Source organism: Cebus imitator, unplaced genomic scaffold (genome assembly GCF_001604975.1).
Source record: "Cebus imitator isolate Cc_AM_T3 unplaced genomic scaffold, Cebus_imitator-1.0 Scaffold66, whole genome shotgun sequence".
NCBI lineage: Eukaryota > Metazoa > Chordata > Mammalia > Primates > Cebidae > Cebus > Cebus imitator.
The window spans coordinates 6,055,373-6,070,513 of NW_016107381.1; the positions used below are offsets into that span (position 1 = coordinate 6,055,373).

The window sequence follows — 15,141 nt, forward strand, 5'->3', positions numbered from 1 at the left end:
GCCCTGGTTTTGCTTTTTCCCATGTCTAGCAGTTTTGTGTGCTGGACATGTATGATACAGAGCTCCTTCTAAAAAACGTTAAATGTTGTCTGCCAGATAGCTAAATTATTGGCAGATTATTCTGATCCTGTTGGGACATGTTTTAAGGTTTGCAGGTGCGGGTCTGTATCGGTTTGCTCATATTCCTTTCTCCGAGGGTATGGATCATCCTTCTAGGGCATGGCTTTTCTGGCATTTCAACTGTTTGCCAGTATCTCTATCTTGCTGGTTTCAGACGATCCCAGCTCCTCAGCACCATGCAGCCTCTGAAATCTCTACTCACCTCTCAATCTCCCAGTTGTTGCTACTAATTCTCTTGGAGGCCTGCCCTCTACCTACACTTCTTAGGAACTAGCCAAAGATCTGAGGTGAGTTTTTATGCAGAATGTTAAGGCTTCTTCTCTATGGCTCCCTTAGCTCCATCACCCTGTGTCTTAGTCTGTTTTGTGCTGCTGTGAATACTCAAGACTGGGTAATTTGTAAAGAACAGAAATTTATTTTCTTGGCTGGGCAAGGTGGCTCATACCTAGCACTTTGAGAGGCCAACGTGCATGAATCACATGAGGCCAGGAGTTTGAGACCAGTCTGGCCAACATGGCAAAACCCCATCTGCACTAAAAATACAAAAATTATCCAGGTATGGTGGCACGTGCCTGTAACCCCAGCTACTTGGGTGGCTGAGGCATGAGAATTGCTTGAACCTGGAAGGTGGAGACTGTGGTGAGCCAAGATCATGTCACTCCAGCCTAGGTGAAAAAGCGAGACTGTGTCTCACAAAAAAAAAGAAAGAAAAATTTATTTTCTTACAGTTCTAGAAGCTGAGATCCAAGCTCAAGATGCTGGTGAAGGCCTGGTCTCTTCTAAGATGGCACTTTAAATGCTGCATTGTTCAGAGGGGACGAATGCTGTGTCCTTGCATGGCAGGAAGCAAAAGGGCAAAAAAAAAAAAAGCAGATGAACTCCTTTTATCAAGACCCTTTAGAAGGGCACCTAATCCCATTCACAAGGGGAGGAGCCTCCATGGCTCAATCACCTCTCAGAGGCCACACCTCCCAATACTTAACTGGGGATTAAGTTGCAACATGATTTGTTAGAAGGGACAAAAATATTCAAATCATAGCATTGCCTCCAGATCCCAGCTGCTTTACAGACCCAAACACCAGTTTTTAATTAATTAATTAATTAAAATTTAGTCTGCCATCACACCCAGCTAATTTTTCTATTTCTCCATGTTGGTCAGGCTGGTCTCGAACTCCTGGTTGCAAGTGATCCCCCCGCACCCACCCACCCCGCCTCAGCCCCTCGAAGTGCTGGGCTTACATGTGTGAGCCACCGTGCCTTGCCAACAACACTCATTTCTGCTTGGGCTTGGTTTTCTGTGCCATGGTTCAGCATCATTGTAAATGCGTGGCTCCCCTCATGAACATGCCTTTGAGTAATTGTAGCCCTACAGTGATTGTTCTCCTGTGCTTGCAATTAATTATTTTATTTTTTCCAGTTTTGTTTGCCTCTCTGACAATTTTAAAGATAGCTTTCTGGTGTAGTCAACAGGTCTGAAGGCTTTCAGTCTACTTACTTGTAACCTGTGGTCTGAAACTCACAGGCTTTCTCTTTGCACACAGTGTTCTGAAATTTCCTTAGGAATTTTTTTCTTCCATTTTGCCTGGTAGATTTTAAGATTTATTTCACAGAAATACAAATAAAGCATATTAGGTTAAACTTTATGAAATATTTTTGTGTATTAAAACAATTTAAAGTAACTTCAATAGGGTTCAACTTTTTTTTTTTTTTTTGAGATAGGGTCTCTTTGTTACCCAGGCTGGAGTGCAGTGGTGCAATGCAACGTCAGCTCACTGCAGCTTGGACCTCCTTGGCTGAAGCAATCCTCTCACCTCAGTCGCCCATGTAGCTGGGACTACAGGTACCTGGCTAAGTTGTTGTTTTTATTTTGAGATGGAGTCTTGCTCTGTCCCCCAGGCTGGAGTGCAGGGGTGCGATCTTTGCTCATGCAACCTCCGCCTCCTGGATTCAAGCAATTCTGCAATTCAAGCCTCCCGAGCAGCTGGTACTACAGGCCAGCTGGTACCTACGCCACCACGCCCAGCTAATTTTTTGTATTTTTAGTAGAGACATGGGTTTCACCATTTTGGCCAAGCTGGTCTCGAACCCCTTATCTCATGATCCACCCACCCCGGGCTCCCAAAGTGCAGGGAATACAGGTGTAAGCCACTGTGCCCAGCCAGTTTTTGTATTTTTTTTGAGAGATGGGGTCTCGCCCTGTTGCCCAGGCGGATCTTAAACTCCTGACCTTAAGTGACCTACCTGCATTGGGTCCCAAAGTGCTTTGATTACAGGCGTTAGCATCTGGTGCAAGTGTGGTTCAACCTAATTATCAACCTATTTTGCTGTCAGTACTTAACATTTTGATGTATTTGCTTCCACGTTGGGTATATTGAAGATTTTTTAAAATATAATTTCAACTTAAATTTAGGGTACATGTGCAGATTGGTTACATAGATGTTTTTCATGATGCTGACATTTGGGGTATGATTGATCCTGTCACCATATAGTGAGGATAGTACCCAATAGTTTCTGCCCTTGTCCCTTCCTTTCCCTACCAGTAGACCCCAGTGTCTGCTGTTACCATCTTTACATCCATGAGTACTCAGAGTTTAGCTCCCACTTACAAGTGAGGATGTGTGCTATTTGGATTTCTCTTCATGTTAATTCACTTGGTTTAATGCCCTCCACCTGCATCCAAGTTGCTGTAAAGGATACACTTTCATTCTTTTATATAGCTGTGGTTTTAAAATTTATATTACTTATTACATTTTAAATGTATTAAAATGTAATATTTTTTGTTACAAAATTCATACATTAATTTTGTCTCTTACTATCTGTATCATATGAGGATCTGCCGTCCCCAGCATGCTTTTGTTTTTTTGAGACAGAGTCTTGCTCTGTCTCCAGGCTGGCTTGTAGTAGTGTAGTGGCACAATCTCTCTCACTTACTTCAACCTTTGCCTCCTGGGTTCAAGCGATTCCACTGCCTTAACCTCCCTAGTAGTTGGGACTGCAGGTGGGTACCACCATGCCCGGCTAATTTTTGTATTTTTAGTAGAGACTGCGTTTCTCCACGTTGGCCAGGCCAGTCTCAAACTCCTGACCTTGGGTGATCCACCCGCCTCAGCCTCCTAAAGTGCTGGGATTACAGATGTGAGCCACCTCACTGGCCTTTTTTGTTGAAACAGCGTCTTGCTGTGTCACCAAGGCTGAGGTGCATTGGCATAACTGCTCACTGCAGCCTTGACCTTCAAGGCCCAAGCTGTTTTCCTACCTCAACCTCCCATGTAGCTGGGACTACAGATGTGCATCACAACCACCACCTAGGTTTTTGTTGTTGTTGTTGTAGAGACAGGGTCTCACCACGTAGCCTAGGCTGGTCTCAAACTCAGGGGCTCAAGCGGTTCTCCTGCCTCAGCCTCCCAAAGTGCTGGGATTATAGGCATTAGACACGGCACCAGCACTGTTTTATGTCACCTGACTCGATCTTAAAATTTTATCCTTAAAGCCTGTCTTTGTATCATAGAGATAACCAGTATGTTTTCTCTGGGTGTACCCATGCTTTAGGTACTTTTATATGCATGAACAGGATTATGTGGAATTTGGGGTTATGTTATGTGCATTTTTTTTGAATTCCGTTGAATAACTGATGCTCCTGTGATAGCTTTCTGTGGCGTTTTCAGGCTTTGTTATTTATATTATCGCTGGGTCATTGAAGTTTGTATTGTTTTTAAAGTTTGCCTCTTGTAAAAATTATATATGGGTTTTTAAAACCCTGAAGATCTTAGTCTTTTAACAGACATTTATCCCATGTAAATTTTGATTACCGAGTTTATCTGCTTTTCCTTCTNAAATTATATATGGGTTTTTAAAACCCTGAAGATCTTAGTCTTTTAACAGACATTTATCCCATGTAAATTTTGATTACCGAGTTTATCTGCTTTTCTGTCATAATATATACATTTCCACCCTTTTCAAGGTATTACTTTTTCAGTACGTGCCTATTTTAAACAAAATTTAATCAGAATATTTCTTCCAAACATGGTACCTTCTTCCTGCCACAACTTCTAAGTTGATGACACCCAAAAATTAGTTTAATACTTCCTTTCCATATTTGCATTGTTCTAATGATTTTCTGGTTTGCCGTTGCTCTTTTTGCACATCTGATTCTTGCTGGGCTTAATTTCGGGTTTGGTACATCTTTTAATAGTATCAACAATGCCTAATGTATGACATCTGCTATGTACTAGTCATTGTTCTAGGTCAGGGGTATCAAATTCTGACACACTGTCCAAATGGGCTGCCACCTTATTTTTCTATGATCCAGAAGCTAAGAACAGGTTTTAATGGTTGGGGGAAAATACCAAGAGAGTATGTTGTGCTGTGAAAATATGAAACTCAAATTTTAGCTTCCATAAATCAAATTTTATTGGAATGCAGCCACGCCTATTTGTTGACATGTTGCCCGTGCTTGTTTTTGTGGTATCACAGCCAAGTTGGTTAGTATTAGCAGACACTACATGTAGCCTGAAAAAAAATTATTTACTTGACCCTTTATAGAAAAAGTTTGTCAACTCATTCTAGGTATTTTTAGCGCTTTGAAGATTTGTCTTCTGATCTCCATTGTTTAATTGTCTATGTTGAGAAATCAGCTGTCAGGTTTTTTGTGCCTCCAAAGGCAGCACCTCTTTTTTCCAAGACAAGAGTCTTGCTGTCACCTGGGCTAGAGTGCAGTGGGGCGATCTCAGCTCACTGTAACCTCCACCTCCCAGGTTCAAGCAATTCTCCTGCCTCAGCCTCCCAAGAAGCGGGATTACAGCCACCCGCCACCATGTCCAGCTGATTTTTTGTATTTTTAGTAGCGACATGGGTTTTTACCATGTTGACCTTGAACTCCTGACCTTATGATCTGCGCGCCCGCCCCGGCCTCCCAAAGTGATGGGATTACAGGCGTGAGCCACTGGACCTGGCCTCCTCTGAGGTTTTAAATCAGTTTTGTTACAGGCTGGAGTGTTTTTTTTTATTTTATGCACTTAGCGTACTTGGGGTTGGTGGAGTTTAAAACTATAGCCTGGTGAGAGCTATGCTGGGAAATTCTCAGCTATTATCTCTTCAAATACTGTTTCCACTGCATCTTGTCCCTCCTCCTGGGACTCCTGCTGCAATTGTATTAGACCATTTTAGCTTGTCTATCTTTCTTTTAGGCTCTTTAATGTACATTCTGCGTTACAGTCCAGATATTTGCTGACATCTTTTGACTAATCATTTCTTCAGCTGTGTCTGTCCTGAATCCAACCATATATTTAAAAAAAAATTTTTTTCTACCACTTTTATGGCTTGAACGGGGGGGATGAAGGGATGGAAATCCTTACTTGTACCTGGTATTTTATAGTTCGAAGTTTATTTTCTGCCTTTAATTAGGCAAAGTTAACTCTTCAGTATCACAGAAATAATGCCTATGTGAGCTTTATCACCATACTGGTAACACTGAATATCTAATGTGCTTGGCACACAGTACACATCTTGAGAGCAGAAACAGCCATTTATTTTTTGAGACAGAATTTTACTCTGTTGCACAGGCTGGAGTACCGTGGTGCAGTCTCGGCTCACTGCAGCCTCTGCCTCCCGGGTTGAAGCAGTTGTCCTGCCTCAGCCCCCCAAGTAACTGGGACTACAGGCATGTGCTACCACGTCTGTCTACCTTTTTGTATTTTTAGTAGAGGCAGGATTTCACCACGTTGGCCAGGGTGGTCTTGAACTCCTGACCTCAGGTGATCCACCCACCTCAGCCTTCCAAAGTGCTGGGGTTACAAGCATGAACTACTTGACCTGACCAACAGTGTTTTGAGATACCTATCAAATAGGACAGTGCCAGAGCTATAGGGGAATCTGAACGAATCCCAGTTGTTTGTAAAAATCTATTTTGGAAGAAGTGAACAAAGCAGTGAACAAGATGGATCGTTGGTGTTAATTTCCATGGTGAATGACTTGTAAAGTTTTCATCCATTCTTTCTATACCAAATGATCATCTTAGGATGAGTAACAATGTGCCCTTTCAGGGATCAGTTTCATTCACGGATGTGACTGTGGACTTTACCCAGGAGGAATGGGAGCAACTGGACCCCTCTCAGAGGATCCTATACATGGATGTGATGCTGGAGAATTACAGCAACTTACTTTCAGTGGGTAAGGACAGTTTTCAGGTACAGCTCACTGCCTAGAGGTGTTAATGTCCTGTCTCAGTGACCAGAAATTATGAACTTCCAAATTACTAAATGTTTTTGGCCTAAGTCTTCAGGTGTTAAACCTGTGAGATCGTGCAGCCTTTGAAGCTCCATCTCCTTTTCTTTCTTTCAAGGCTTTTGAAGTCCAAGTAGTGAGGAGCTATGTCTCATTAGTAAATTGCTGTCAAGCCATATGTGATTTTCAAGTTGGAGCAATGAGAAGAGTTTTGGGTAGCAGAGTTGTCAATTCAGAACATTTTAGGTGAGATATGACAGGAGAAAGGGAGAATCAGAAGCCAGGGGAATGAATATCCAGGGGATTATGAGCAGCTCAGTACCTATGAAATACTTTTCAGGAAACTGTTTTTCAAACAGTTTCAAACGTAGCTGAGGACAGATGCTCTGTACCTCAAGTCTCTGAATCATACCTCCAAATATCCATCTCTCCTTGCGTACCTTTTTTTTTCCTGTTTAACCTTACAGGTATTTGCCTCTTATATTTGAACCCTTCCCACCTTAGCCTTGAGTAGCTGAGACCACAGACACACACCACCATGACCTGCTAATTATTTTTTACTTTTGTAAAGACAAGTTCTCTGTAGAACTCCTGACCTCAGGCCGGGCATTGTGGCTTGTGCTTGTAATTCTAGCCCTCTGGGAGGCCAAGGCGGCTGGCTCACCTGAGGTCAGGAGTTCAAAACCAGCACGACCAACGTGGTAAAACCCCATCTCTACTGAAAATACAAAATAAGCAGGGCATGGTGGCATGTGCCTGTAATCTCAGTGACCCAGGAGGCAGAGGTTGCTGTAAGCCGAGATCATGCCATTGCACTCCAGCCTGGGCAACAGAGACTCCATCTGAAAAACAAAAGAACTCCTGACCTCAAGTGTTCCTCCTGCCTCAGCCTCCTAAAGTGCTGGGATTACAGGCATGAACCACCGTTCCTGGTTAGATGGTTTTCTTTTGGATATATACCCAGTAATGGGATTGCTGGGTCAAAGGGTAGTTCTGAATTCTTTGAGAAATCTTCAGATTGTTTTCCACAGTGGTTGAACAAATTTAAATTCCAACCAACCGTGTATTTTAGCCTTGCCAACATCTGTTGTGTGACTTCTTAATGAGTCTGTGTAACCGGATCCTTAAGATTCTGAACGCATTAAAAGTAGGCTGGGTCCGGTGGCTCATGCCTGTAATGTTGAGAGGATCCCTTGAGCCTAGGAGGTCAAGGCTGCAGTGAGCTATGATTGTGCCACTGCACTCTAGCCTGAGCAACAGAGGGAGACCCTATTGCAAAATAAATAATAGGAATGGAAAAAAAGTAGGATATGATAGTGAAAACACGTTCGCTGTCCCAACAACTTCAGTAGAAAAAAAAAAGCAATAAAACCAGCAACAGTCAATGATCTAAGGGTTGTATATTTCTTAGAGAATATGTATTTCTGGATTTTTACCAACCATTTTCAACAGTCTGACTTAGAGATTTACAGCTCTGCTATATGGTTGTCACTGCAGACCCATGAGAAGTGCTGCTTTCTGGAAATCATTTTGGTAAAGATGAACAGAAGAAAAAAGGGGAAAAGCTTAGAAGCATGCAGAGTGGTGCAGGTTCTACCACAGTAGTCTGAGTTTAGCAAATCGTACTATTACTCTAGAGATCTGCTTAGGTATTTCCCCTTAACTCCCTCATCTACTTACTTTCTTGGTCTCTGTGCTAACTGCACCGTATCCTTAAGAACACTGTGAATCTCCATCCCTGGAATTGCCAGCCTTCTCATATTATTTGTGTTCTGTTTTGTCTTATTTCACCTGCTCTACCCAGTTTAAGGTTATTTTCTCATCTGGCAGTGCTACTTGTATTCATTTGGTTTGGTTTTGTTTTTAAACCACAAGCTATTATTATCTTTCTGTTTCCAAGTTTGAAAGGAAACATTTGCGCTGGTAATTTTTTATTTTTTTGAGAGAGTCTCGCTCTGTGGTCCAGGCTGGAGTGCAGTGGCAGAATCCCGGCTCACTGCAACTTCCCCCTTCTGGGTTCAAGTGATTCTCCTGCCTCCATCTCCCAAGTAGCTGGGACTATAGGCATGTGCCACCACACCCAGCTAATTTTTATACTTTTAGTAGAGACGGGATTTCACCATGTTAGCCAGGATGGTCTCTTATCTCCTGCCCTTGTGACCCCCCGCCTCAGCCTCCCAGAGTTCTAGGATTACAGGTGTGAGCCACTGTACCCAGCCTGGGAATTTTTTAATATTGGGAGACTTGGTCCCAAACTTAAGAGTCAGCCCTGTGATAGAAGACCTGTGAAGACTTCCCATTCTGTAACATTACAGCAGAGGTGTTGACAAGGTTCTTTTCATTGTGCTCTATCCTAGAGGTGTGGAAGGCTGACGACCAGATGGAGAGAGACCACAGGAATCCAGACCAGCAGCCGAGGCAATTTATAATTCTTAAGAACCAAACCCCAATGGAGGAAAGAGGTGATCTCTTTGGAAAAACACTTAATCTGAACACAGACTTTGTTTCTTTAAGACAAGTACCCTATAAATATGACTTATATGAAAAAACCTTGAAATATAATTCAGACTTGCTTAATAGTAATAGAAGCTATGCAAGAAAGCAAACTGATGAGTGTAATGAATTTGGAAAAGCACTTCTCTACCTGAAGCAAGAGAAAACCCACCCTGGAGTAGGATATTCTGAATACAATAAAAGCGGAAAAGCCCTCAGTCATAAATCAGCCATTTTTAAACATCAGAAAATAAAAAATTTGGTTCAACCTTTCATTTGTACATACTGTGACAAGGCTTTCTCCTTTAAGTCACTCCTCATTAGTCATAAGAGAATACATACCGGAGAAAAACCATATGAATGTAATGTATGTAAAAAAACCTTCTCCCATAAGGCCAACCTCATCAAACATCAGAGAATTCACACTGGGGAGAAACCCTTTGAATGTCCTGAATGTGGAAAAGCTTTCACCCACCAGTCAAACCTCATTGTACATCAGAGAGCACATATGGAGAAGAAGCCCTATGAATGCAGTGAATGTGGAAAGACATTTGCCCAAAAGTTTGAACTTACCACACACCAGAGAATTCATACAGGAGAGCGACCCTATGAGTGTAACGAATGTGCAAAAACCTTCTTCAAGAAGTCAAACCTTATCATACATCAGAAGATTCACACAGGGGAGAAACGCTATGAGTGCAGTGAATGTGGAAAATCCTTTATCCAGAACTCACAACTCATTATACACATGAGAACTCATACAGGAGAGAAACCCTACGAATGTACTGAATGTGGCAAAACTTTCAGCCAGAGGTCAACTCTTCGATTACATTTGCGAATCCACACAGGTGAGAAACCATATGAGTGTTCTGAATGTGGGAAGGCCTTTAGCAGGAAGTCCCGACTCAGTGTCCATCAGCGAGTTCATATCGCGGATAAACCCTGAAATTCCAACCAGGTTGTACTGTGGAAAACCCTCCTGCCAGAACTCTTCACATGGGTGAAAATCCTCATGAAAATATTGAGGGAACATGGGAATTCACACTGAGATGCAATCTCTCAACTCAAAAATGTATGAAAAATAGGCTCCCATGAGAACATTATACTGGAAGTTACATGTGATACCCAGCTTGAAGAATACGTATCAGAATATATCCAGTTGTAAATAGCCATACCCAGTTGTACTACAATGAGCTCTTTAAAATCTTGAATGAATTGAGTATTGTAGACAGCAGCATAAGAGATATACAAACAGTATCTTATGAATTTAGTGGTAATATGTGGGTATGCCACAAAACAAGTTGTATGTTTTAGATCTGCACATGTAAATTTAGCATAATCACTGGGAATTTGAAATTCTTGTCCTCTGCGGTAATTAGGACATAACAAGATTTTCCATACTAAATATCACATGTGTTTTTCAGTATCTTTACAATCCAGTATATATTCCACATGAAATGTGTAACAGATTTAAAGTGGCATGGAACCTATGTCTTTCCCTACTGCTTGCTGGCATATGTAAATTGGTATGAACATTGTTCTTGAGCTGCCTCTTACGAAACATAAGACAATGTTGAAGTTTTACCTGCTTCGGGTTTGCTGAAGATTTTCTAGAAGCATTATTTACACAAATATGCAAATGTGAAATAATTGATCTATAGCATGAAGGAGGCAGACGTGGGCCGTACTACTCAGTATGTACCACAGAGTAAGAGTTTGCCATGTAAAGACAATATTCCCATTCATTATGCTCTTATTTTCCAGTGGGATATCTGCATACAGATGCATGTCTATTACCAAAATACTGTGTAACAGAAACCACCTGTTTTTTTCTTTCCTTAATTCATAAATTGTCTAGCAAAAATGGTAGGATGCTCCTATAGTTCACAAATGATACATTTCAGAGACTTTACAGGAAAAATTATTTTAAATAACGTCAACTGTTTCATTGCTTTTTAAATTTTTCATGTGTATAACCCCCTTTAGGAATGAATTTTTACAGTATTTTGTTGTTTAAAGGAGGCATTTCTACTTCCTTGAGTTTCACTATTGCCAACCTAAAACATTTCCCATTGGAACATGACTTAGTGTAAGTTATTACCTTTCCTTTACATGTTTACACTTGATTAAAGTCAGATTTTTCAGTGGTCTCTCCATATATTAACAAGAATTTTTTTTATAACTCAAATGCTATTATAGACTTGATTTCAGATTTTCAAGTTCAGCCTTTCCCTATCAATCCCAAGTCACATATTGGGAGTTATAAATGGCAACCAAAAACTGGCTTTTAAAGATTATTTTTGGAAGTCATTGATGTGCTGTGACAATATATGAATTTCCGTGATTTTCTGAACAAATTTAAACCGAACATCCATAGCCCAGTAAGTTTTTGTCTAAGCTGTCATCTTGCCTACTCACAAAGAAGCAGGGGAAAAAGTTATTTTCAGACGCTGCTATTAGAAATGTAAATTGTTACAGCCTCCTTGGAAAACAGTGTGGCTTTGTGTTTTAATATTTATATACTCTTCAACCTAGGAATCTCCTGGGAATCTATCCCTAAGGAAAAAAAGTGCCAGTACTTAAGATTATATGTTTACTAATGCATATTGTATTTTTTGGTAAGGACCAAAAAAAAAAAAAAAAAAAGGTCAGTAAGGGAATGGATGAATAAATTGTGGTAAAAACATCCCATGGCTGAATGGTATTTCCTTGAGAAGAATGTGTGGGAGCAAACTCCAAACTCCTCTAGGTCAAATGAGGAAAGCAAGAGGGGAGAAGGGAGGGAAGGGGAGGGGGGGAGGAGGGAGAGGGGGAGAGAGAGAGGGAGTGTGTGTGAGAGAGAGAGGGGAGTGTGTGTGTGAGAGAGAGAGAGAGAGAGAGAGAGAGAGAGAAGCAAATTTTGTAAAATAAAGATAAACCCTTATATATGTATGTCTTTGTATATGATTTTATGGGCCTAGTGAATAGAATTCCTTCCATTTTTAACCTGTAGACCTCACCAGCTATATCAGTGAGGGCTCGATTAGTAAACTGAATTAGGCCCATATGAAAGGATGACTTGGAGAATGAGAGAAGGGTTAAGGGAAGAAACAGCGGATGGTAAGGTATCTGGAGACAGCAGTACCAGGAACCTGTTGTCTCCCAGGGACGGAGGGAGGAGATGGTGCTTGAGAGCCCAGTGAGAGCTAAAATGCTGGAAGAAGGTCTCTTTGCTGTAGGAGATAGAAAAAATAGAATTTTTTTTTAAAGTTGTTTTTGTTTTTAATTAAGACAGAGTCTTGCTCTGTTGCCCAGGCTGGAGTGCAGTGGTGTGATCTCGGCTCACTGCAACCTCCACCTCCTGGGTTCAAGTGATTCTCCTGCCTCAGCCTCCTGAGTAGCTGGAATTACAGGCATGTGCCACCATGCCCAGCTAATTTTTGTAATTTTAGTAGTCCTAGTCTGCCATCTTACTGTAGAATAGCAGGTAGTACAGAGGGGGTTTCAGCATATTGGTCAGGCTGGTCTTGAAATCCTGACCTTGTGATCTGCCCACCTCAGTCTCCCAAAGTGGGATTACAGGTGTGAGCCACTGTGCCCAACAAAAGAGTCTCTTCAGTAAGTGGATGTTGAAACTCTGTAAGATGCAGCTACTGTGAGAAACACAGAACACTGGAAAGGGCGGGGGCGGGGCTGGGAGGGGAGCGTCAGCCCTTTGTTGCTCAGTCTCCTGCAGATGCTTCCATTGACTAAACCTGATCAGAACCTGGGGGCTGCCGTCTCGCTGGGATATAGAAGGGTAGAAGGATGGAAAATGGACTCAGAGGGCTGAGATTAACCATCAGTGAGGTTATCTTGATAAGAACAGTTAGAAAGGAGTGGTGGGCAGGGCAAATCTAGGAGGATTCAAGATCACACTGGAAATGAACTATGAATGATGGGCAAAGTGTTAAGGACTGAAAAGTCTGAGATTTTGTCCTACTTGCAAGGTAACAAGTTAACGGACCAGTTTCACCGATGCTGGCAGAAAACACACTACTGACCTTGAATACATACTCGCTGGGTGGAGTTACAGGAGAGGAGCTCCAAATTCAGGGACCCCAAATCAAACAGTGGTCTACAAGTCCATCTACCAAACCTCTGTCTGGGTGGAAGACATACTGGATGCTTAACAAACCACTGCTCTGGAGAGCGAATTACCTATTGACGGCTATTCATTCATCCTGAAAACAGCCTGTAACAAAAGCCTTCACCATCTATACTTGTAAGATAGACAGAGATGTGAGAAACCCATGGAGAAGTGTCTCTCAACACAGACAAATGGATGGGTAATGGAAGAGATGTGGGCTTGTGAGGGTTGTGGTGTTTTAAAGTATCAGAAATTCTAGGGTAAATTTATGTACTCACAGGAATGACAAGTAGAGAGAAAAATGGACACTGTAGGAGAGAAGGAGGAGAATGCCCTGGAGCAGGGTCTGAGCAGATGAAGACACGGGGATTCAGGGTGCTAGTGCGGAAGGCAGACACTGGAGCACCAACCAGGAGGAAGTCAGAGTGTGGGCAGAGAAGATGCAAGAGCTTGTGAATGTTCTTGTCCGATTATTTGCTCTGTTAAATTGAAAACATGGTTATTAGCTGAAAGTGAGGATGGTGGAGGTGATGAGAGAGGTTTGGGGGATGGGGAGAGTGAAAAAAATGAAGGAAATGTATGATACACTAAAAGCCCACTTGAGGTTAGTGCACATGTGTTTAACATAACATCAATTATCAGGGTTGTATGTTTTGTTCAGCCATATTCAGCAGAGTTGGATTTAGCCTGGATTGACTGGTGTGAAATACATGATGAACCAAGGGACTTAAGCTGGTTAGGTGAAGAGTCACAACTTCAGGGAGGGAAATCGGTGGGAGTGACACCAGTAAGATGGCAGAATAGGACTCTCCCCCGCTTGACTCTGCAGAAACGAGTTTCAATAGCTATCCCTGAACAAAAATCCCTTCACAAGAGCTAAAGAAACAAAAATCCCTTCACAAGAGCTAAAGAAACCAAGTATGAGATCAGGGAACTTGAGTGTAGCAAGGAAACAAAGGTTGCATTGAAGAGGGCAGGAAGGACAGTGTTACATTGTTTTCATTATCTCTTCCCTAACCCCAGGCACCACAGTGTGCCTTTTCCCTGCACTCCAGAAAGAGAACAAAGTGAACACTGGACTTTGCCTCCATCCCCCAACACCAGCTCACGTGGGTAAAACTCAGTGCTAGGCAGGCCCCCATCACCCTGGACCAGGCCACTAACCCAGAGTCAACCACACCATGAGGTTGGATCCCATAGCCACAGGCCAGCACAGCAGACATGGTCTGCACACCTCACCCCCAGACCAACGTCAGTGGTCCAGGCTCAACCCAGCTTCAGACCAGGTCCCACAGTCTGGGGTTCCAGGCCTTCTCCAAGCCAGCAGATACACAGCCTCAGGCCTGCCCTGGGTTCTAGACCAGTCCTGAGCCAGGTCAGCACCCCTGGCCTCAGGCTCCAGGCTGGCCCTTGCCCCATCTCAGTCTACAGGGGCTGAGATGGTGCCAAGTCCTGCCCAGGTCTACCCTGGCACACTGTGCACAGCCCTGGGCCTACCCCAGCACCATGTAAGCCCCCATGGAACCAGGCTTCAGTCCAACCCATGAAGATACAGGTTCCACGTTTACCTTCAAGGACCCAAGTTCCAGGGTTACCCCTATGTATCCAATCAACAGGTCCACTGCAGTAGAGCCAAGCTTCAGGCCCCATTCTACAGACCCAAGCACCAGCTCTGCCCTTCTGCTGATGCAGTACCAGGCCAGCCTGGCAGAGGACTCCAGCAGCAAGCCCCGCTGCAGAGCACGCATACCAGATGGCCTCCCCAGAATCTCTGGACAGGCTGACTGGTGAAGAGCTTTCCCTGATAAAGCCAGTTACCAGACTGGAATACTTATTCCCTATTTCTTCAAATGCCCAGACATTAACACACTACAAGAATCAAGAACAATCAGGGAGCCCCTTCCCTTTCTCTATCCCCTTCTTTTAAAAAAGAAAAAGGAAAAGAACAATCAGGGAAATGTGACCCTCCAAGGAACAAAAAAAAAAGCACCACTAATTGACCCTAAGGAAATTTAGCCGATTTGGGTGATGTATGAGCTGCCTGACAACTCAAAATAATTATTTTAAGGAAGCTCAGCAAATTAAATTTTCTTATTTAAGAAAAAAGAGGCCAGGCGCGGTGGCTCAAGCCTGTAATCCCAGCACTTTGGGAGGCCGAGGCGGGTGGATCACAAGGTCAAGAGATCGAGACCATCCTG

General features: G+C 42.8%; 1 protein-coding gene across 2 annotated transcripts in view; it reads left to right on the forward strand.

Moving 5' to 3' along the window:
• Nucleotides 1-11,522, forward strand: part of ZFP1 (ZFP1 zinc finger protein) — a 25,534-nt gene extending 14,012 nt beyond the window's left edge. The window contains exons 3-4 of one of the 2 annotated variants that reach the window (XM_017530575.2): nt 6,162-6,288; nt 8,700-11,522. In XM_017530575.2, coding sequence (XP_017386064.1) covers nt 6,162-6,288; nt 8,700-9,781 — 1,209 coding nt within the window. In that variant the 3' untranslated portion in view covers nt 9,782-11,522. The remainder of the gene's footprint in view (nt 1-6,161; nt 6,289-8,699) is intronic. The other variant, XM_017530576.2, reaches the window with a different exon arrangement.
• Nucleotides 11,523-15,141: the final 3,619 nt, after the last annotated feature.